At 33.3% G+C, this 22,234-nt stretch overlaps 3 protein-coding genes across 4 annotated transcripts; 2 read left to right on the top strand and 1 right to left on the bottom strand.

Annotated features, from left to right (window-relative positions):
- Positions 1–1,955: 1,955 nt before the first annotated feature.
- On the top strand, positions 1,956–5,028 carry LOC111377410 (probable LRR receptor-like serine/threonine-protein kinase At5g16900). Of its 2 annotated transcripts, none has more exons than XM_023000505.1 (8): positions 1,956–2,088; positions 2,197–2,295; positions 2,629–2,755; positions 2,898–2,966; positions 3,064–3,135; positions 3,248–3,319; positions 3,562–3,821; positions 4,689–5,028. In XM_023000505.1, exons 1-8 carry the CDS (start codon positions 2,004–2,006, stop codon positions 4,787–4,789), a joined length of 885 nt encoding a protein of 294 aa, XP_022856273.1. In that variant the 5' UTR covers positions 1,956–2,003; the 3' UTR covers positions 4,790–5,028. The 2 variants fall into 2 exon arrangements, with proteins under 2 accessions (XP_022856273.1, XP_022856272.1); XM_023000504.1 differs by having other exon boundaries at positions 2,194–2,295.
- An 8,494-nt stretch (positions 5,029–13,522) lies between these two features.
- LOC111377405 (B3 domain-containing transcription factor VRN1-like) lies at positions 13,523–17,267 on the top strand. The gene is made up of 5 exons (XM_023000500.1): positions 13,523–13,625; positions 15,390–15,412; positions 16,217–16,745; positions 16,823–16,896; positions 16,983–17,267. The coding sequence occupies exons 1-5, from the start codon at positions 13,523–13,525 to the stop codon at positions 17,265–17,267; spliced, it is 1,014 nt and encodes a 337-aa protein (XP_022856268.1).
- Positions 17,268–20,345: 3,078 nt separating this feature from the next.
- On the bottom strand, positions 20,346–21,347 carry LOC111377404 (protein FAR1-RELATED SEQUENCE 5-like). The gene has a single exon (XM_023000499.1). It carries the CDS (start codon positions 21,345–21,347, stop codon positions 20,346–20,348), a length of 1,002 nt encoding a protein of 333 aa, XP_022856267.1.
- Positions 21,348–22,234: the final 887 nt, after the last annotated feature.

The raw sequence follows: 22,234 nt of genomic DNA, 5'->3' as shown, positions 1-22,234 counted from the left end.
ATCGACTATAGTACGGCTTACTGGAAGTAGTCCTTGAGTTTTTTGATTTTAGCTAAAAATTACTAAACATATGAAGAAAAAAATTATAAGCAAACCTTGGGAAAAATCGAATAATAGAAAGCTTTAGGACTCCTAATCTACCTACTTTTCCACTTTGATTCATAGAATCACGTAGTTGACAATATTGACCCATTTTAACAGTTGATGTCCTTAAGTTATTCGACAAGCTCTATCGAGTAGAACGAGCCTGCGTAATATCACTCATTGCATGTGAAAAACCAACAATGGTCATCAAGATTGAAATCAATGAAGAAAGGGAAATACATGAATGCATGATTAATGCAGAGAAATTTTACCATTATATTCGGCGTATACCAACAAAAGATAGAAGGCGAAGACGAACAGGGGCGGAACTATTCATTGTCCAGTGCGGGCAAATGCCCACACTGATTTGCCCGCACTGGACTCCAATTTTTATCTTTTATTTATTTATTTTTTGTTTTTTAGCATTGGATTTTTCATTTATTTATAGTCCAGTTCATACACTAATTTACCCCACTTCAGGTGCACGGTGATTTTTTTGACTCTTTTCCCTCGGCAAGAAATTAAAAATTTTCTTTTAATCAACCCTCATTTTGAAATATTTTCAAACTTCATACATTTCCTTGAGCCCTCAAATTTGCAGCAAAAACGTTCTTGATTGTGTGATTTTTCTGTTTAATATTAGTGATTATGATGATGTGAATGTTGAATATTGGTAATATTTGTGATGGATTCTTGAAATCTTGATTTTTGTCAATTGGTTATGATGATTATATGGTGTTATACCAATTTGTAAAAATTGGTAGTTATTTTCTTATCAATTAATATTTAATTGTCATTTGTGGTTTATTTTAGTGTGAAATGTCAATGGAGAGATTTTTTAAAAGAAAATATTTCGTAGAAAATGTTGATAAAGAGATATCGAATAAAATGGATTTTGATGTTACACAACTTGCTACAAATCCTAGAATAAAAAAAGAAGATGATCATCTTATTAGTGTTGTCACTATATTATTTTTAGCATTATCGTAATATCATTAAATCTATAACCGAAAAGTTCGACCTTGACTAAATTTTGTCTGCATTGGACAAAATTCCTGACTCCGCCTTTGAAGACGAAGATGAGAGAAATATGGTAGCTGGCTGTGGCCCATGCTGCTGGTTACAAAGATGAGTCGCCAATTAATTGAGGGTGGAGTTTCTTGACGAGAATGAGTTTATTTGACATCACGTTTTAGCATATTGTTTTTAGAAACTTGTTAATAAAATTTTAGCATATATTCTCTTCTTGAGCTAAGTAGCTGCCAGAATGATGATCATTAGTTTTATGTGAAAAAATCACAGTTTTTCAAAGACAAAAACAGAATAACTCACTGTTCATGTTACTCTTTAGCTAGTTCAAAACCTTGATGGCATTTATGCTCTTTATTTTTCGTTATTTATCAAGAAATAACTATGAATAATGCTATTTAATTTCAATTGGGAAGTGTTATATGAGTCGAAATTTTTTTCCATAGCTGACTTTGACTTAGTTTTCTTACCCACAATAGGGAACAAAATAAAATGTAAAAGATTCCCATCAGTTGACATTATTAGAAGCTGGGAGGTGTCTACAATTTTGACTAAGCCTCTATTCCCTTAAAAATTAATAGAAAGATTAACTAATATATAAAAAAAATGTCAACTCATAAAACTTCCCAGTTGAAATAAAAAAGCATTCTGAATAGTTATTTCTTTTGATAAATATTGGAACATAAAAAGCAGGTAATGCCATCAAGGTTTGAACTAGCTAAAGAGTAACATGAACTGTGAATTATATTATATTTCAATCTCAAGAAGAGAATATAAGTGACAATTTTATAAACAAGTTGCTAAAAACAATATGCTAAAACGCGATGTCAAATATACTCATTCTTCCCATCCATTCATTAGTCTCGTCTTTTTCACCAGCTGCCACTGCCATGGCCAGCTACCTTATTTCTCTTCTCTTCGTCTTCGTCTTCGTCTTCGCCTTCTGTCTTTTGTTGGTATCATCTGAGTATGGTGGTAAATTCCTCTGCATTAATCATGCATTCATATCTTTTTCTTTCTTCGTTGATTTCAAAGTTGACGATCATTTCTTGTTTTTCGAATGCAATGAATGATATTAAGCAGGGCCTTCTAAAAGAGTACCAGTGAGATCGATCCAGCCTTCCTTTAATCCAACAAAGAAAGCATTTTCCCTAGCAACAAGAACAACAAATCCTTCTGATGGTTAGTCTTATAATTACATCTTATTTGTATCTGCATATCGACTTGTCTATAAATATGATTTCAAAGGGGCGGAGCTAAGATTGTAGAATTGTGGGGACAAAATTGAAAACTATAAGAAATTTTTTGAAAATCTTGTGCAAAATCTTGGATTTGAAATTTAGTGTGGGGGTATCTGACCCCAACGCCCCCGATTGTATATCCGCCACTATGATTCCATATCAATTATAAATCAAGCAATTTTCTGGTTCAACATCAACGCCAAGGGGTAGCTTACTATCCCGGTCTAGTGCATGCCCTTGAGGGCTCTTCTGATTGTATATTTCACTTGTTCAGTAGTAGGGGTATTTGCATTGTGGAGCCTTTCGCCATTGACTTTGGAGTGGCAAGATGACCCTTGTCTTCCACCACAATTGAGCTGGATCGAATGTAATACTGATACCATTACACGAATAACAGCACTGTAAGAATGATTCATACAGCACTGTAAGAATGATTCATACATACTTTCGATGCATTAATTTGATGCACACACCATTATGATTAATCAAAATTTACGCAAGAATTTTCAATTTGTTAAACTTGGAAGTAAATGTAAAATTCAGGTATCTTGGTGGGAAAAGCCTCTCTGGATTTCTTCCTGATATCAGTTATATGGATGACCTTGTAACAATGTAAATATGCTGGTGAATATATTAATTCAAGTTCATATCCTAATTACATCTATATATGATTGAAACTTTCATTTATTAATTTGACTTTAAACTGCAGAGATTTGCACCAAAATATGATTTTTGGAGCTATTCCTTCATACCTTGGTACATTGCCAAAGCTAAAAGAACTGTGAGTCAACTGTAAAATTGCTATACTTGCGTATTAATTGCAGTATCTACATGATATATTTATTATAAATGACTAATACTTTATCAATTTTTTTTATTTTTTCGTGACATAGGTATTTAGCAAATAATCTTTTCAGTGGGTCAGTACCAGATTCAGTGGCATGTAATAAGAACTTGAAGTTAAGGTAACCATGAAAGAACCGAATTGCACAAAATCTTGGTTGGTCGTGGATGGATCTATGCTTTTTTGAAATGTTAGGTATAGAAAGAAGTTGAATAATATTCCGTACTATGTACCGAACATGTCCTTCGATGGTGGCGTGAATCCACATGCCAATTGGGCAATTATAAATAACATATATAAATCTTTACATTTGGTTATATATTGTTGCTTATTTGGTGACTTTATAGGGCACTTTGATGGCAGTTTAACAGGCAATCCTTTATCCACAACCAGCAATAAATGCTTAACCTCAGATCCTGAGTCACCTGCAACAAGAACAAATACTGATCCTGTTACCGTTGAATATCCGAGCACAAATAAGAGAAAGAAGAGCAAGAAATTGCCTATAATACTTGGGAGCGGAGGTTCTGTAGTGGGTGTTTTTTGGATAATCGTGGGCATTTTTGCAATATTTCGCCACAAAGCAAAAGCAGCGGCCGCCATGGCTGCCGCATCTGCACCGGGTTAGTTAGCTGAATTGGTCATTAATGGTGCTTTCGAAGTAATATTTGATGCGTTCAAGAACTCAAAAGGAAAGCTCATCAAAGTGTTACCTCCAATGTTCTACAAGGCACGCCTAGATGGTGCCAAGGCATCGCCTAGGGTATGCGCGGCACAAATGCCAAACCAAGTGGTTTGGCATTTTATTTAGCGGTTAACAATTGCTGTTGTTGACCACTAATGCGCACCTAGGTGTGATTATGCGCGCCTTATTATTATTATTATTTTTTTTTTAAATTTACAACTCTTTTAAGTTAAATCTTAAAAGATGATTTCTTTATTTTATCTATCCTAGATTCAAACCAGCCACTTGAATACTTGAACAAAGAAAACTTTCAAAAATTTCTATTTCTTTGCTATTTAGTATTTATATTTGAAATTTATTCTTTTGTTGGAAACTTTGAAAAAATGTATAAAGTTTCTATAAATATATTTTAAATGTTTGATAAGATTATTTTTAATTATTAAATAACTTTTTGATCTTATGCTTCGCCTAAATTCGTCTAGCCCATAGCTTGACCTCCATGCATCGTCTCGCGTTACGCCTTTTAAAACACTGGTTACATCTAGTTTTTTTTCTTTTTCTTTTTTTCAAATTTATTATTCCTTATAACAATGCCAGCCTTTCTCTCTCTCTCTCTCTCTTTTTTTTTTTTATTACAACGTTCTATCTATGGTAGTGAATTTATTTATTTATTTATTATTATTATTATTATTTTGTTGATTTTCTCCCTTTTTATCTTCAGTGATTTCTCCAAGTATTAATTTATGTCAAATATAAATTACATTATTAATTAAAAATTGCAATATTGTATATATAATGCATGCAGGGCATGATGGTGCACCCAATGATCCGAACCTGAAACCGAACCCGATTTTGTCGCCTTCAGAAGAGACACCTATAAATCCACGGGCTAGAGATAGTCCATAGCACATACTATTTCAATTACCAGCTGGTGTGTCTTGTTTTAATGTTCGTCATATGCAAGTTATTATGCTACGAGCACAACTCCTTGGTTTTCATTAAGCATTGATTCTTGTAAACTTATAATTCATTGCCAAATGTAAAAGTTTTTCCATTAATTTAGAAATTTTAGGATATTTGCTATAGTTTATAAGAATGTTACGATAAAATAATTGTCATGTAACCATATTGCGATGACCTTAACATTTTGTGTGTGTATGCACAATTATATCTCAACGATTTTTAGAAAGTGAATTGCAAATATATCATCACAACAAAATATATTTGTCTATATTCATTTCTAGAAAATTTAAGGGTTCAACCGATAGAGTTTTTGTTTCTTGTAGAATAACTGTATGAGGAAGCTACTTAAGTCAACATCTTCTAAAAATTCATTTAATTAGACAACAAATTTTCAGAAAATTACTCAAACATGTTCGGTACATCTTCTTAGCCACAGACGTTTGCATGAACAAGTTATGATAAAGCTTCAAGTGATCATTGTCTAAACTTAAATCAGTTCAGTTTACTATTTCAATTAATATGAGCCTGTTTGGGAGTTATTTTGAGAATTGATTTTTTGACCGTTAGGAGAAAAGTGGGGTCCACCTGTGAAAAAAGAAGTCAAATATGATGGATGGAATAGTGAAATAAAGGTTAAAAAATCAATTTTTTGAATAAAAAAATCGGGCCCAAACAGGCTCTATATATGCACTTTGCATTTCCATCAACCTGAACTTTGTAATACCAATAGGGTACATTTTGTTGACCTCAAAGTTCTGTCAAAGCCAGCTGTTAACAAACAAGCCATCCTCAACCTTCCGCTCTTGTATATGTATCTATACATTAGGAGAATAAGTACATCAAAATTCGGGGTCAGATACCATTGGGTGATGTGATGTTCGTTCCATACTTCCATTCAGTCGACTAAGTCAAATTTTATATTAGGAGTGTAAAAACAAATAGTCAAAATATTGACCTTGGGTGAAAGATTTCACATAGGCACGTGAAAATGAGAACTCTGCTAAATTTATAGAAAATCTGTACATACAACTTAATAGGATCCCATGTGGGGTTCTGTCATTGGGCAGTGCCCAAATATTACAGCGTTGGCAACTATTATAGTGTTGCCAATACTGTGTATGACACTTGTATAGGTTGAATCACCTGTACAAGTAGCAAAATTTATGAAAACGATCCATGATTCATCAAGTGACTATTGTGGGCCCATGAAAGCTCATAACGAACACATCATGTGAAGTAGTCTAACGGTAATCCTAATTTTGAATTATACATTTATGTGTGATGTTTCAATCTATTTTTACATGGGGAGAAGTTGAATTGGGAGGCAAAGAGGATCACAAACTCGATCTTCCCAAACATAATAGGACATAGGTTCAAGAATTAATTATTTTTGTTATTGAGATTATTTTTCCACAAATTTCCATGTATAGAAGTTGCCATTATCTCTCTCTATCCCACAATCTTAGGAACGCCAACACGCGTTCGTTTGTAGTGTTATCTATTTTGTACAATTTTGCTAATGAAAGCACACTCAAATACCTAATGATAGAGGCTTATCCAAGGTGATCAAGTTATCCACTCGTTATAATTCTTGCATATTACTTGTTCTTGTGGCCGAGAAAACTAAAATAATATTACACGTAAATTCAAAATTTTTCCTTATTTTTCAACTGCACATCATTCATCAATCAACTATTCCAAAACTCATTTAAAAAAAAAAAAAATGGGGCTCAAAAATCTATAAGTTAAAGTCATCAGAGAGTTTAAAATTAATAGGAAGATTACTTAATAGGGGAAAACATTAGCTCCTATATATAACGATTATATATTAAAAGAGAGAAGATAAGAAAATATAGAGTCAAAGATTTGTGTATATTTTATTGAAAATAAAAGTCCAATATTTAGAGAAAAGAATTAGCTAGGGTTGCAGCGGTAGAATAATAATAATAATAATAATAATAATAATAATAATAATAATAATAATAATAATAATAATAATAAGATACAATTGTCATTCACTAATGAGTACTTAATTTACAACATTCTCCATTAACGACCAATTACACAATATCTATCTCGTTAAAAAGTTTGTTTGATAAAAATTCATTGGGAGAAAAATATCAAACGAAGAAGGAAAAAAAAGAAAAGAGAATACGGTTATTTTTGGACTTTTAAGGACAAATGATATATCATTAAAACCTTGTCAAAAAAAATTCAATAAAATAAAACTTGAGTGAAGGGAAGATTTGATTTATAAATTCTTTTAAGTTTTATTATCCATGGTCGGTAAATAAATATGAATACTTTATTTTGATAAGATTATCTCAATTTTATTAAAGTTAATCTTTGAATTTGGTTTATTGAGCATACATTTCGAATGTATTAGATCGGACCATGTGAAATTTAATATATGAAATTGACAACGCGAACTTAATTTGATTGACTATTTTACGTGGGATCCTAGTCATGAGCTATAATTTGAGTTATCAATGGTTGAAATCAAATGATTGGTCGATATGTCGGTGCCCGGGAAGTAGAGTAAAATAACGGGAATATATTTTTGGAATATGAAATCCATAACATATTTAATAGGCACGATCATGACCTCCTATTTAGTGGACAGTTTAATTTTGAGCAAAATAATTAGATAGATTGTTGAATTAATATTGTGATGTGATCATATAGGACTATTAGAAAGAAAAATATGATTTGAGAATTTATGTATGTATGAAACATGGCATTTTGGGTATTTTACCATGTTCCAAATATTCAACATGGTCTACCAATAATTAGTGAGAACAAGAAGTCAAAGAATACAATTAATATTTTATATGTAATTCAGTAATTTCAATTAGATTGAGAGTATATCTCATTCTTTTAATGAAATTATAACAATTTAAGCCTGGTGTCCGACCTTTCTCTTATGTACTGACCGCTTTGAAAGGGCATATTTTCTCATACCTCTCATAGAATTTCTATCACGTGCTTAAATTCTAAGAATGTGACAAAAATCCGCGAAGGATAAAATGGAAGATTTTCCTCTTAAGATTCGAATTTTGTCGTGTCCGCAAGATTCCAACACATGATTTTTCCTTCAAAAAGACTTAAGTTTAATTCTGATTCCAATTGAAAAGTTACAATTGGTACCAGGATTTATAAATCTCTCCCAATTGGTACCAATATTTAATTTAAGTCTCTTTTTAAGGGAGACCGTGTATTCGAATCCTGAGTGAGGCGAAAGAAATCTGTTAGGGTAAGATAGGCTTAACCTCTCCCAAAGTAACAATTCGCAAGATAATGGTTGAGCACGAGGCTCAAATCGCTACAGAAAATAGAACGAGGATTAACCAATTATCTCGACTGATCAAGAGTTGATCGGATCAACAATATTATTTTAATGGAGCTTAGTTTACTTGGGTCCTATTAAGTCCTTTGTTGGTTTCAAAATAAGAACTTGAATAAATTATAAGAGATATACTTCATCATTGGTTGTAGTTGAACTAGTTAATTGGATGGAAGACCTATCACATTCACCACACATGCTTCATATATGGAAAGAGTTTGATTTACTTTAGAACTAAAACTAAAAGGAAGAGTTCTTTATTATATAGGTACTTTCATATTCAAGTTATGTTCATATTATAAATAATTACACATATCGAGGTTCAATTACGATTTTCTTTGTTGTGCTCGCCGTTGATCTCAAAAAATAAAAATTATTTTCTTAAGCCAACGATCAAAATTTCCAAAATTTTGGCAAGATTTCCCCCCTTTTACGGGGATTTTGGGGTTTTTAGGAACAAATTTTGGTAGAAAATGAGAAAGATTGAGTTTTCCGAGTTATTTTGACCGGTTTACCTTTCGGTCGGTGAATATTTGAATTTTCAAGAGGGACGACTTTTAATTTGCCTTGTTTTGAGGTAACTTTTTTAAAGCGTGAATGTTTGAATCTTAATTTTTCAATCCTTTTTCCGAAATGAAATGCATGGTTGCAAACATGCCAAGCAATAGTATACTTTGCAAATTGCACAGTTATCCACCACAATATCCCTAGCCCAAAGAGAAATATCGTTCCACTTGATCTGAAATAGCTTGGATTTCTTATGGGATGACGGCGCCTCTAGTGTCAATTTGATAAGGATGGCCTGGTGCTGCAAGATCCTCGTGCGTCGATTGATCCACCGCTAGGTGTGAGAAGGGGAATGGCGGTCGAACAAGTCTCTAGATGGATAGAGAGAATAGAGAGAGTGGAGAGAGGGGAGTTATAGATTTCTTAAGAGGTGTACCTAATTTTTGAAAGAAAAATCGCTGTGCTTGATTATTGAAATGAAAAATTGAAAAGTAAGTGTGGGGATAATTTCCTCGTTGTATAATTATAAGAGTTTACTTGCATGTGTCAAAATATGTTTCACATTGGTTGAATTTTGTTGATTGCAATAATGGAATAAGCCTTATATCAACATTTAAAAATGGGAGTTCTTCACACATTTACAAAATAATAAATCTCACAAGCTGGTCGAATTGGGTAGCCATTTACTTTACAAACTCTGATGCTCAACTCAAAAATATTTTCAGAATTGATTATAGAGAATGTGTAAATCTTGGTGTCTAATTATGTGAATTCCCTAGGAAATGAGAATAAGAAATATCACATTTTTATGATTTAAAGTATAAGTGGAAAGCACCATGATGGATTACAATTTTAACTTAAGATTCCTCATTGAATCAAACTTTGTTTAACACTTTGGAGTTGTCTAAGCCCCTTTGGCCTCCATTAAATTTCATTTCATTTTTCTCTTTTTTATTTTCAACTATACAATCTTCCATAAAATAATATTAACTTTTCCTTCTTTTTCAACTAATATTTTTTCAAACAAACACAATTCTACCCATTTTCATTTCAAAAAATGGGGGGCCAAAATATAATGGATTTGAATGAAGCATGGTGCATTATCACATCCATATTTAAGTCGTTCCACGTTGCAACAGTTGTCACGTGTAATTGTTACATTGAACTTCGAGTATTATTGAGCTAGTGTAGATTTCGATCTCGATCGTATCCACCAACATATCATGTTATTTAACTTGACCACTTTGTTTAGATATCACTTTGGATGGTGTTAATAACGAGCTCGACGATATCTACATGTTACTTGATCACCTCTGACTATAGCCTTCATAATTTTGTAGCCAAATCGAATGGTTGAGTTCTAGCTCATGTGAATTATCAATTATGTAGCTAAATAAAGTATTGAGCTCCAACTCATCCATACCATGTTGTAGGGTGTAGATAAAATATCTAATTTTCAATCCATAGGGATAATAATCTGCCAGAACAAAAGAATATTTATTTATTTTTGTTAGGATATTAAAAGATTGATGAAAAGGCCAAGCAAATGCCCAAAAAGTAAAGGCAAAAATTCAAGCAAAGGGCCAAAGGCAAATGAAAATGATTGCACGAATTAGATGGGACCCACTCATTCTTTGATGTTCAATTTTTTGACTTGGATTGGGACCCACTGGCGACAATTGTCTTTATGGACTGAATTATATAAGAGTGACTCACGTGGAGTCTGAACCAAGACTCTTACCAACCACAATTAAATCGAATCATGCTATTTTTATTTCAAAATTAAAATGAGAAATAAGTAAAAAATTAGAGTGGGATTCTGGACCTATCAGTTAAGGAAAATTCTACTTGTACATAATAGTGTCCATAATGTGATATGACAATCATCTGATTGTTGATATACAAGTATGAGATTTGAATTAAAAATTGGATCTAGTGCCACGTGTAATTATGAATATCATTATGTAGACAATTATGTACATGTAACACTTCCCATCAGTTAATCCTTCAAACGTAAGGTTCTAACTTTCTCGTGATTAGTGAAACTTAAGATAACAAGAGAATTTAGCTCTTGTTTCAATCACATTATTTTGATAAAAATGCAATTTTGAATAGTATAATGATGAAAAATGTGTGGTTAACAAATAAGGTCATGTTTGACCCAAATTATTTGAAAAAAAAATTTAAACAGTGATTTAACATAATTTCAATCACATATTTTTCAATAAAATAATATTACATGTAAATCCAAATCTTTTCTTATTTTTTAACCACACATTTTTCATCATTGCACTATTTAAAAATGCATTTTTATGAAAATAATATGGCCCAAACAAGGGCTAATTTTTTTTTAATTTGCGTGTAACATTATTTTATTGAAAAAAGTGTGATTGAAATAATATCAACTCATTGTTTAAGAATATATTTTTTTCCAAATAATGTGGATCAAATATGGCCTTAATGTTCAAATTTTAAGAAATATTAAGAGGTAAGACGATTTTACCTTACAATTTTAACTTACATGATATTTATCTACAATGTCTAAATTATGAATTCTCATTAGTATTAAATAGATTGAGGATCAAAACTTCACTTTTTTTAAAGTTTCAATTTCTGTGTTGGGAACCCTAATTTTCGGAAAATTTTAAATTATTTTTTTCCTCCTTTAGATGTATTTCAATCAAGTTTTTTTCCCTTTTTTTTTTCTGGAAAGAAATAAAAAAGGAACCCACTAAAAGCATTTATTTTCTTTTCCTTTTCACATTTTTTTTTAACTCACACATAAATTTCCACTCTTTTTTTTTTTTTTTTTTTTTCTGGTAGAATATTATTGAAATCAAACACAAATTCAAAGAATTTTCTCTAAGGAATTCTCAATGTGAAGTATTATTAGAAGAGATTATTATTGATCTAGGTAGCACTAGATTCGTGATCCAAGTAGATAATAAATCAGAGTCTATTACAACATAGCTTTGTAATCATTTTTGCTAATGACGAATGGGACTATCCATCAAATGCCACAAAACTACACGCACTTTGTCTTGAGATTACTAATACAAGACAACCACACTAAAACCAATTATGGTTCAATATGGTATCAAAGTTCCTTAAGTTTAAGCGATCAATATCATTCATTTAAAACTCAAATGAACATTTGAATTCAAAATTAATATTCTCAAAATAAGCCATTATTTTACAAAGGTATATAAAGAAAATAAATGACACATGTCACACCTTATCGTGACAAGGCAACTATTTACTTTGTTTAGTGTCATCTTGAAATGTGCAACATTGCAACATACCCCCTCAACAAACACAATAAACTGACTCGACCCGAGGCCATCAAACTAAAGAAGCCAAAGTGATCTATCACCTCAGTCGATGTGACATATAAAGGTCGGGTCTTCATGATCGAGGCAAGGTGCCACAATCTGCTCTAGCCTATTTTCGAAACGATGATGAAATATTTCATTCCACAAGACATCTTCTATTACTTCGCCTCACCTATGAGATCCTCTATACAAGATCTTTCATATGATTGATTTATGTGATATCTCTGCAACAATAGTCTCTCAATCAACTTGTCAGTCTATTTTTCAAATATCAAACCCAGACCATATGGTGACCACTTTTCAAAATCATTAAGTATCATCTAAACCTAAGATTGTAGAAGTGACGCCATGAGGATGACGAGTAGGCCTTTATGACGAGGCCACTTATCTTTCATCCAATGATAATTACTTCAACCCTTCCACTATAAAAACTCAAACTAAATGCCATTCACAGGCAATTTAATTTTACACTCTCAATATAGTAATCTTGTTTGGTATTTTTCTTTTTACAATATGGTGCTCGTACACAACCATGTATCTCACTTGATCGGCAAGACACAACGAGCAACATTCATGAATAGTCATGGTTTTACATCCTCCCAATTGCATTGAGAAGTTTGATTCGTTCAAATTGTGTTTTGCTTTCTTTTTCTTTAATATTGTCCAACTTGATCGATTTGTAGGATTTAATTAGGGTTCGGGAAGGCAATATTTTTTTTTCGGAGATGGGGTGGTTTTGTCCAAAGTCACATTTGGGCTTTTTTTTTCATTGAGACAACATCTTATTATAAATATTGTTCCATGACTGATGAGCTCTACATATGAATTCTTACTTGTGACATGCGAAAAGGTCACTGGAATACGGCATTTTGGATTCCCATCTTATGCTGCAAGACATGCTTAGTAAGAGCCTGCTTGACGGATTACTATTGCTTCTGTTTTTATCTTTGAAGTCTGTTTGACAGGACTTTTGCTTTTGCTTCTATTTCATGTAAAAGAGTTTCCTTAAGAAGTTAATTTACATCAGCTTCCTCTTAGAACTCTTGTGTTCAAACTAAGCATTTTCTAAAACTTATTCAAACAAGTTCAAATACCTCGTATTTGTCCCAAATGTTGTTTTTGATTTTTCAAAAACTTGCTATTCTTTGGGTGCGCATTGGGTAAACACTCGAGTCGACGCAATAGCCTGCAAATCACTCCAGCCAGGTAAATCGCACTAGGCAAGTCCTATGCGACAGGTTCAACCGAAAAAGTGTTGGTAGGGGAATCGAACTCGTGACCAAAGGCCTCCGCGCTCACCTATTTTATCAACTCGGCCACCCCGTGATGGGTAATAATTCCTCATTTGATTGGGCGTATACCCCATGTAGTTGAGACTAAATTTTCTGTCACGACATACGAATATCCGGTGAGGTCCTCCAGGTAGTGAGATCCACGTGCTAGTAATTTCCTTAATTTATCTATGTACAGAATTATATATAACTAAAAAACAAGATGAATAATAGAAAAAGGCAAGGCATAGCTGGCGCCATGAAGATCAGTGGTGGGTGCTTATTGGCCCTATTGGGTGTGGCCCACAATAATTTTAATCTGAACCGTGCATTTATGAGGACCCATCTGTCAATGGGATCACTGAATGATTAGTAATCAGTCGTGAGAAACGTGTAAAAGTAGAACCCTGCATTGCCACTTTATTATAATTATTTTATGACAAATAAATAAATAAATGTATAGTAGCGGGAATAATAGAAAATCTTTAATGATTATTTTTAAATATTATAAAAAATTTAAATAGAAAGTTTTGATTACTGACAAAATCATCGATAGTACCTAATCAATCAGTTACTCATACAGAATTAGTGACGTAAATATTATCGGTAATCAATAAATATGTGATCTTAATCAATTGTCTCATTTAATTAAAGGTCGAGTCGATTCTGATTTATTTTATCTATTCATCTAATCAAATATTTCTTTTTTATTTATTGAGCAAATATTAAGGTTCCTAAGGTGTATATGAATTGTGAACTATATGCATAAACAGTCGATTAATGGAATATAACTTTAATAACACAACTCAAAAGAGTCTATATTTGTTGTGCTAAATGAAAAGTGAAGAGATATAAAAATAGGTGAATTGTTTCATATAACCCATTCCCGACCTAACTTACAAAACATGCATGCCAAGTCATTAACCGTTTACATGATCAATCGATCAAAAAGAAAGAAACTTTTCGTCTTGAATACAATCCCTCTAAAGCTATATATTCAATTTTATCCATCTTTTTTTCCTTAAATCTTTTCTAAAGCAAGATCGAAGGAAAAATACATAATTAAAATGATTTCAAAATACATTTTCAACCTCCAGTCTGATTTAAAATTTTTTAGTCTGATCATGAACTCGCCCTTGATTATAAAAGCATTAAATCTAAAATATACGTGGTTCAACCTTTAACAAGTTCATTTTCGAGGGGCTAGAGATCCAATTTACCGGCCTTTATTATGCTTTTTTTTTTTTGAATGCAACAGTACAAGTTAATTTGTTGTCATACCATCATAATATTGATGCAGAAATTATCATATGGTCGTACCAAAATGGCACATGGGCACATACCTTGTAATACATTCAATGGTCCCATTTGATCAAATCTTGTAACCTGAGAATAGTACACCTTTTTTTGTAAATTGTCACGTTTTTAGAAGGTATCTAATTAGGGAACAAAATATTAATGTATCCTAGTATAAGTCCATTGCACGTACAAAATATTTGCTAATTTTGGCTATGTTAATCTTATTTCAGGATGCCAATTAATTATTTTGATCAGTAGTATCTCTATTGTCTGTTTCATTGCAAAGGCCTACAAATGACCCCACACCATGTTAGTTTTGCCCCCTCACTCCATTAATTGGAGAACTATGTACATGTTAATTTAAAATAAATACGTTTTGTGGATAAAGTTGAAAAAAAGTTAACTAGATTCGTGAGGCATTTAAAAAAAAAAAAAACACTTTGTTATTTGTACATTGATTTTTGACATATTATTTGATATTTGCATTGTTGTCAAGTGTTAATTAGATGGAAAAACTGTTTGAAATTTAAACTGTCTAATATGATAATGTCACGTGGCAAAGTGTAAATTAAAATGTGAAAAAAGACAGTCAACTCTTAAGGGAGATACCTTAAGTCGATCTTTTTTTAAAAACTTTTTTAATCGGATAAAACACTTTCAGAAAGTCGTTCAAACATACTCAAAAGCAATTTCTTATTTTCAAAAACAACTTTTGACTTTTTAAAAACTTTGTCAAATGAGCTTTATGACCCATTTGGTATAATTTTTGCTTTTACTTTTACTTCTTGTAGAAGAGTTTTTAAAGGAAGTCACTGTAATTTTTGTTTGAAAATGAACATTTAAAAGCATTTCCCATTCCCGAAGTGTTTTTAGAGTAAATAACATTGAATCGACTTACTCTAAAAACTTTTTTAACTACCAAAAGCACTTTAACAAAATTAACCAAACGGGTCCAAAAGCAACTTTTGGATTTCAAAAGCTCTTTTTGACTTCTCGAAAACCATGTCAAATGATCCTGAAGTAATCTCAAAAGCTAAGCAAATCTTGAGGAGTCTCGCCACTCTTTAAAGAAAAACTTGTTCGCCCTAGTCCAGATAGCAAATTGTATTAATATCTATCCAAATAACTCTTTCTAGTTTTATTTCATGGCTGAGGCGTTAACGTCAAAACTAATAAACCATATAAAGTGGGTAATAATAAATTGGTAAATTTTAAGTTATATCAACTTTCTCTAGTTTTGATGAAACATTTTCTTTTTTTTCTTTTGTGGTTGGGGGGGGGGGGGGGGGGGGTTTTGAAAAAAAAAAAACAACTTAGGCAAAGAACTCAACCCAATTTGTTGGGAATGGCAACTGCGGGACTTGATGAGAGACTTTTCATCCTGGGAAAGTTGGCTAGTGGACTGGAATATGAAACGGCTTTTTTCTTAATATAACAAGCTCTTGTTGAAAAATGCAACAAACAGAAATAAAAATGGAAGAGGTATCCAATTTACCAGCAAGATTTTTTAAGGTTGTTTTGCCTTCGACCACAACCCGACAAAGATTGGTAAGTGACATGCCTTTTTTTTCATTGTTACTAAAAATTGAGTCGTCAATTATATTTTGTGTTTGTGCAGAGGATCCCAAATAAATTTGTTGAAAAGTATGGAAATGAGCTATCGAGCCTTGTCACACTTACTGATCCTAGTGATGGCAATTGGTGTGTGAGGTTGGAAAAGGCGGAGAAGACACTCTGGCTTCACGATGGCTGGGAAAAGTTTTTTGATGACCACTCCATTGATTATGGCTACTTCTTACTATTCAAATACATCGGGGATTCGAGCTTCAAGGTTCATATATTTGACTTGTCGACCACTGAAGTTGACTATCATAATAATCGTAACTTTAAAAAAGATGAGAATAGTGATGACGACTCTGTTAAAATTCTAACTTCCTTCCCTAGTAAACCAGAGATTTCTTCTTCAAGACATGGTGTGGGAAATATATGTGGGATCCATGCAAGATATGATATAAGACATGTAGTCGATAGAGGCAATCGCGATGCAGCTGAGACATCAAAATCTCGCTGTTCTTATCTGACACGAAGCAAGTGTAAAATAGATGGTGGAGGACTGGAAATTAAAATGGAGAATTTGAATACATCAAGTAAGTTATCCACGATAAGTTTCGCTTAAAAATAATGAATTGGTGAAATATTGATAGTCATATTGTAAATGTTGCAGCAAAATTTTCACCTAAGAATCCTTCATTTGTAGTCGATTTGAAGCCAAACAATCTTTTTCCAAGGTGTTGGATGGTAAGCTCTTGAGCTTTGAGTTTACTATGTCATAAGTATAGCTTTCATCTGACCCTAACGTGGTTAAGTTTTTCTTATTTCTGAAGTACGTTCCAGTCGCATTTTCTCAGCATCTTCCTGGAGCTTCTGAGCATTTTGAACTTCATGATTCTGATGGTAAGAAGTGGCTACTCAATATCATTCGAGGAAAAAGACGTCAGAACTATTTAGGCAAAGGGTGGAAGACGGTTGTAAAGGAAAAAAGCCTCAAGGTGGGAGATACATGTGTCTTTGAGTTGATCGACGTCAATAAATGTATGCTAAAGGTTTTCACATTTGGCAACATGGGTAAAATCCCGGATGGAGTTCAACGGGCTTTAATCAAGCAGTAGACAAGTTAGAATGCAGATGAATGATCTGAATAAATTGTGTGGTCGATCCTTTAAATCTGTAAGGTTTCTTGTGAAGTTCAATGTCATAGACAAGTAGTTGCAACAACATATGTGGATATGTGTAGGACTAGGTTCATACGATATTAGCGTTGAGAAACAATAATAAACGATCTTACAGAAAATAAGTGTAGAAATTAAAGATTCAGCACAAGCGATTTTTTTGGGCCTAAGTTTCGAAGGTTCAACGATTACTTCCAATGCTACTACATCCTCCGTTGAACATCTAATAAATTGGATTATGCTCAGTTGCACTAAATAGCCCAAAATGACAACGAAAGGTTACAAATGTTTAACCACTACACAAAGATAAAACCAGAAGACTTATCTTTCAAAACACAACGATTGATCTATGAAGATTCACCAAAAATCTTATCAAACCCTCTAAAAACAGTAACTCAAAAGAACCCCCACGTTCTTACTAATACTTACTCGGATTTGTCTACACGTACGCAACCCCTTACATAATTGTTTACACTTACTGAGCTGGCATCTTCCCAAGTCAAAAAATTTATTTAAGTCAATTTCTCAGCAAAATCTCGCGAGAGAAATTAACTTTAAAAGAAAGACTCCTTCCCCCAAATTGAATCTCGCTTGCACAAACAATTCCTCCTCTCTCAAATCTGCGAAAGTCCTTCTCTTTGTACCTTTCGATCTCCTTGCACAATTCCTTCCCTTCCATTTTTTTTAGTTTGAAGAACTGTGAGCCCTTCTCTCTCTTAACTTGTGTCGGCTTCATACTATTGTGAAGAACCGAAAGAAATCGAGGTTAGTATATGTTGTTCGAAGCTGATTTTTTTTTTTTTTCATTCTAGTTGCTTATTTCTTGTGATTACTTAGTCAGCAACTAGTTTTTACTAGTATTAGATGTTTTCGCATTTTTTTTGGGATAAATCTAGTTATTCGATGTTTTCGCATTTTTCTGGGAATAAATTTGCTTATAATTTTAATTCATGAAATGGTGCAGTGAATTTTACCGTTGGTGTTAGCTTATTAGTTGATAGTTATAAAAATGGATTTTGATTAGTGCAACGAATCATATCATTTGTGTTTGCATAGTTGTTGATGTTAAGTTTATAGTTATAAAAATGGATTTGTGACTATTGCAGTCAATCTTACCATTTCTGTTGGCTTATTTGTTGATGATAAGTTTAGGGTATAAAAATGGATTTGTGATAGCAAATGGGCAAAGAATAATCTGTGAAATAAATATGCTTATTTGTTGATGCTAAGTAATGTTTGTTAGGTTAAATAGACAATTGGTACAAGTGTTCCTTTTATCTTATGCTAATTGGTCTTCTATTTGTAATGCAATTTGGTATCTCAAAATAATTTGCTGTTGATTTGGTTATTATGTGGTTGCGTTAGTCATGTTTGATGGCAGGCAAGAATAAAGGAATCTATCATAGTTGTAGACAACCAAGATACACGTTGTTGGAATGCCCGAAGAAAAGAGTATGTCCAAAATGTGGTGAGGGTTTCGTCAAATGTATGGAGGTGGAAAAGAATACTGAAAACATAGGAAAGATATTCCATTGTTGTACTCGGGACTGCAGTTATTTCAAGTGGAGTAAAATCTTGCCCATTGAAGAATATCAGTTGCATATTGAAGGTGAATCAAGTGGTGTCCCGAAGCCTAAAGATCGGTTCGATGATTTGTCGCATATGTTCAAAGAATTTACTAAAGTATCTACTAATGAAGATGACTTGGAGATTTCCTTCAACATAACAATTTGCACGGGGAAACGAGTTTTGGAAGGCAACGACAAGTGAAGGAAAGCTACCTAGTAATGTTAAGAGTATAGGACTATGTATAATGTAGTTGTTTATGGATGTAATTTTTAAGTGGATGGTTATGTGTAATGTAACGGTGTAGGTTTGTTTAAAACGGGTTTGGATTCAACGAGAATTTCTTTTGGCAAAGATAATGTTGCTCATGTCATTTATAGCTTTCGTATGTGTATCTTTGATATAAAGTGGTAAAAAGATATCCCTTGGTTGCTATCTCTTTCAATCAATTTGACAAATGCATGTGAATTGGAACATGAATATCATTTTTATGGACCTCATTTAGTTTATTAATTACACATTAGTACCTAAATATCACTATTATACAGAGACAAAAGCATTAACAGAAAACCATATCAATCACATTTAGCCAAAGAACTGTTTATATAGCAAACATTAACATGTATCGTGCACTCACAGATGGTTCAAGCCCGTAATAGTGAATTTGAGCAGGGAGAATAGATTCTGGGGAAACCTAAGAGCTTGCTACATGTAAAAACCATTGATTCATTCTAGCTGTATGTAACAACACTCAGTGAGGAAAACACATGATGAACTAAAATAGCAAAGGAAATTGCATTGAAGTCAAGTCATGCAGACAAGTCTTCCTAGTAAAAAATTTATGGGGGAAAAAAGAGAGCAAAAATTTATAATAATAGTAAGCCATGTGCAATGACTATAAATAGTAGGAAATTACATAACAGTGACAATAGGAAATTACATAATGCCTAGGAAGAACCCAAAAACTTATACAATCGATAATTAATGTTGTACATAAAAAATTCACATAACCTGATTTGTCTACATTGCACAACATCATCTTTAGCCCCCCCAAAACACAAAAGAAATCCCGTTGCTATTTATTCATTGCCATCACAACACTTCAAAGCTATCCCGTGTCCCAACATCTTCAACGGTGAACGTGGATGAAACCCCGTTCTTTTGCCTTTTACACATGGGCACCTGTGCAACATGGGAAAAAAAAGTTTGAGCATCTTTGAAAGCTAAAAGTATGTTACAAAGCTTGAATAAATTTCATACCGTCCGAGAACTTTTAGATTTGCTTGAACTAGTTTCTAGATGACCTTTTCTACGAAGTTTTCTAGGGGCTTCTTTGCGTTTCGTGTACTTTGGATCCAATATGCTTCCGCTAGCACATGCTACTGAGTCAACACATTGAGAGCCCACATTAATACACTTCGACTGAGATGCTTCTGTTGTTTCGAACATGATCTAATCCATAATTCTCCTACATTGTTGTTCGTCATGTGCTATCACATCGGCTAACTTGGTAAACGTATTGCATAGTTGCTGATCTCTAACCTGCTCGGCGCTACTGACAAAATCATCATGTTTGATGGGAAACCTCATGTAAGGTCGGTTCACATCTCGTCTCCATCTCTTCAATATATATCTCTTCGAAATTAACACCACATCGTTACGGATTAAAACTGATATTGCATGCTTGCAAATAATTCCTCTAAACTCAAACAAGTGGCAATTGCATTCAAATTCACAATTTTCCCTACGAAATGAAACTGTAAAAATTTGTTTCTTCATGCCTTCGTTGCTAATGATATCCTTACGAACCTCGTAAGTGAAGTCAAAATATGAGTCCGTCACAGATAAGATCTCACAATACACCTTCCCCGTAAACTCTTGCCGGAACTCTTTGAACTTAGAGATCGTGTACACTAATTGAAATTGTTTCTCCATATCATACCTTGTTGCACATGGGACCATCTGCGAAAATGATTTGAAATCAGCTTGAAATTCTTTTTCAACTTTACTTCTCAATGCCCGCTCATATTGTTCTACAAATTGCTTCAGGGAAGCTTTTGAATGAACATATCCATCAAAAAAGGCATTTATGCTCTCACTTCGTTGGGTGGTTGACATACCAGCCCAAAATAAATTTTTCAAATAACATGGCACCCAACACCTTCTATCATTGTAAAGTCCAGTCAACCAACCATGTTCTTGTCGTTCATAATGTACAAGCTTTGTATGCCATTTTTCCTCAAACTCTAGAGGACTTTGTGTATCATACACCAACCCATGTACACTAGAAAGAATAGAATTTTTGTGCCTACGGTTACCGAACATTTCTGATAACTTCTTTAAAATATGCCACAAACACCATCTGTGTCTCATGTTTGGGAAGATGATCTCAATTGCATTTTGCATAGCCCGATCTTGATCCGTTATAATTCCATTCGGAGCTTGACCGTGCATGCATTCCAATCGTGTCTTAAACAACCATACAAAAGTCCAAGTATCTTTATTCGAAATTAGGCCACATCCAAGAAGTGTTGATTAGCTGTGATGATTAACTCCAACAAATGGAGTGAGGGGCATATCATACTTGTTGGTCAAGTATGTGGTGTCAAACGTGTCCACATCACCAAATTCCTTATAGGCTTCTCTGCATTGGTTATCCGCCCAAAACACATTTCTCAACCGACAATCTTCATCCAAATCTATACTAAAATAGAAGCCAGGAGTACTTGTTTGCATTCTTCAGAAAAAGGCTTGAATTGCAGTGGCGTCTCCCTCACCAAGCCTTAACCGTCACACTTTGTCAATAAAATTTCTACAATCTTTTTCAACGCACGCCAGCTTGTCATATCCACTAGCTTCAACTACGACGGAGTTAAAGCTTTTGTGCAATGGAATTCCAGCAATGTCATTTATTTCAAGCTGTCTTTTGATGCGAGCACTAATTTCGCTATTATATCAATATAACCTCGATTTAGATGGGCTTGTTCTATGATTGTGCTCGAAATAGACAGTGTTAATACGCCATGTTCCACCTATCTCCGAACATGCTGTCACCCTCGCTTTACATCCAGTTTGGATTGTTGGCTGAGGATTTAAAGAAGAACTTGTAGCAGTGGTTTGTCATCCTTCTCGACTACATGTGAAGCATACATATCGTACTATCCCATCTTCACCCTCCCTTGAATTTTTTTCTGATAGGAAACTCGACTTGGTATGCATACTTCTTGTAAAATTCAAAAATTTCATTTTCGTCTTTGGACTTCATTCCAGGCTTGGCACAGTAATGTCATTTCTTTCATAACCTGCACATAAATTTCGTCAAACCAAAAACATATAAATGT

Source organism: Olea europaea, unplaced genomic scaffold (assembly GCF_002742605.1).
Source record: "Olea europaea var. sylvestris unplaced genomic scaffold, O_europaea_v1 scaffold1650, whole genome shotgun sequence".
Classification (NCBI taxonomy): Eukaryota; Viridiplantae; Streptophyta; class Magnoliopsida; order Lamiales; family Oleaceae; genus Olea; species Olea europaea.
The sequence above is the reverse complement of the archived record's forward strand: the minus strand, read 5'-3'. Positions and strand labels throughout refer to the sequence as shown.

What these genes read in the sequence shown, in the direction of transcription:
- LOC111377404 (XM_023000499.1), bottom strand. Translation starts at nt 21,347, where the DNA reads ATGCACGGTCAAGCTCCGAATGGAATTATAACGGATCAAGATCGGGCT.
- LOC111377405 (XM_023000500.1), top strand. Translation starts at nt 13,523, where the DNA reads ATGAATAATAGAAAAAGGCAAGGCATAGCTGGCGCCATGAAGATCAGT. An exon ending in AGTTTTTAAAGGAAGTCACT is followed by an intron (nt 15,413 to 16,216) that starts GTAATTTTTGTT and finishes GTGTTTGTGCAG; the next exon opens with AGGATCCCAAATAAATTTGT. An exon ending in TTTTTCCAAGGTGTTGGATG is followed by an intron (nt 16,897 to 16,982) that starts GTAAGCTCTTGA and finishes TTATTTCTGAAG; the next exon opens with TACGTTCCAGTCGCATTTTC.
- LOC111377410 (XM_023000504.1), top strand. Translation starts at nt 2,004, where the DNA reads ATGGCCAGCTACCTTATTTCTCTTCTCTTCGTCTTCGTCTTCGTCTTC. An exon ending in GGTATCATCTGAGTATGGTG is followed by an intron (nt 2,089 to 2,193) that starts GTAAATTCCTCT and finishes AATGATATTAAG; the next exon opens with CAGGGCCTTCTAAAAGAGTA. An exon ending in AATAAGAACTTGAAGTTAAG is followed by an intron (nt 3,320 to 3,561) that starts GTAACCATGAAA and finishes CTTTGATGGCAG; the next exon opens with TTTAACAGGCAATCCTTTAT.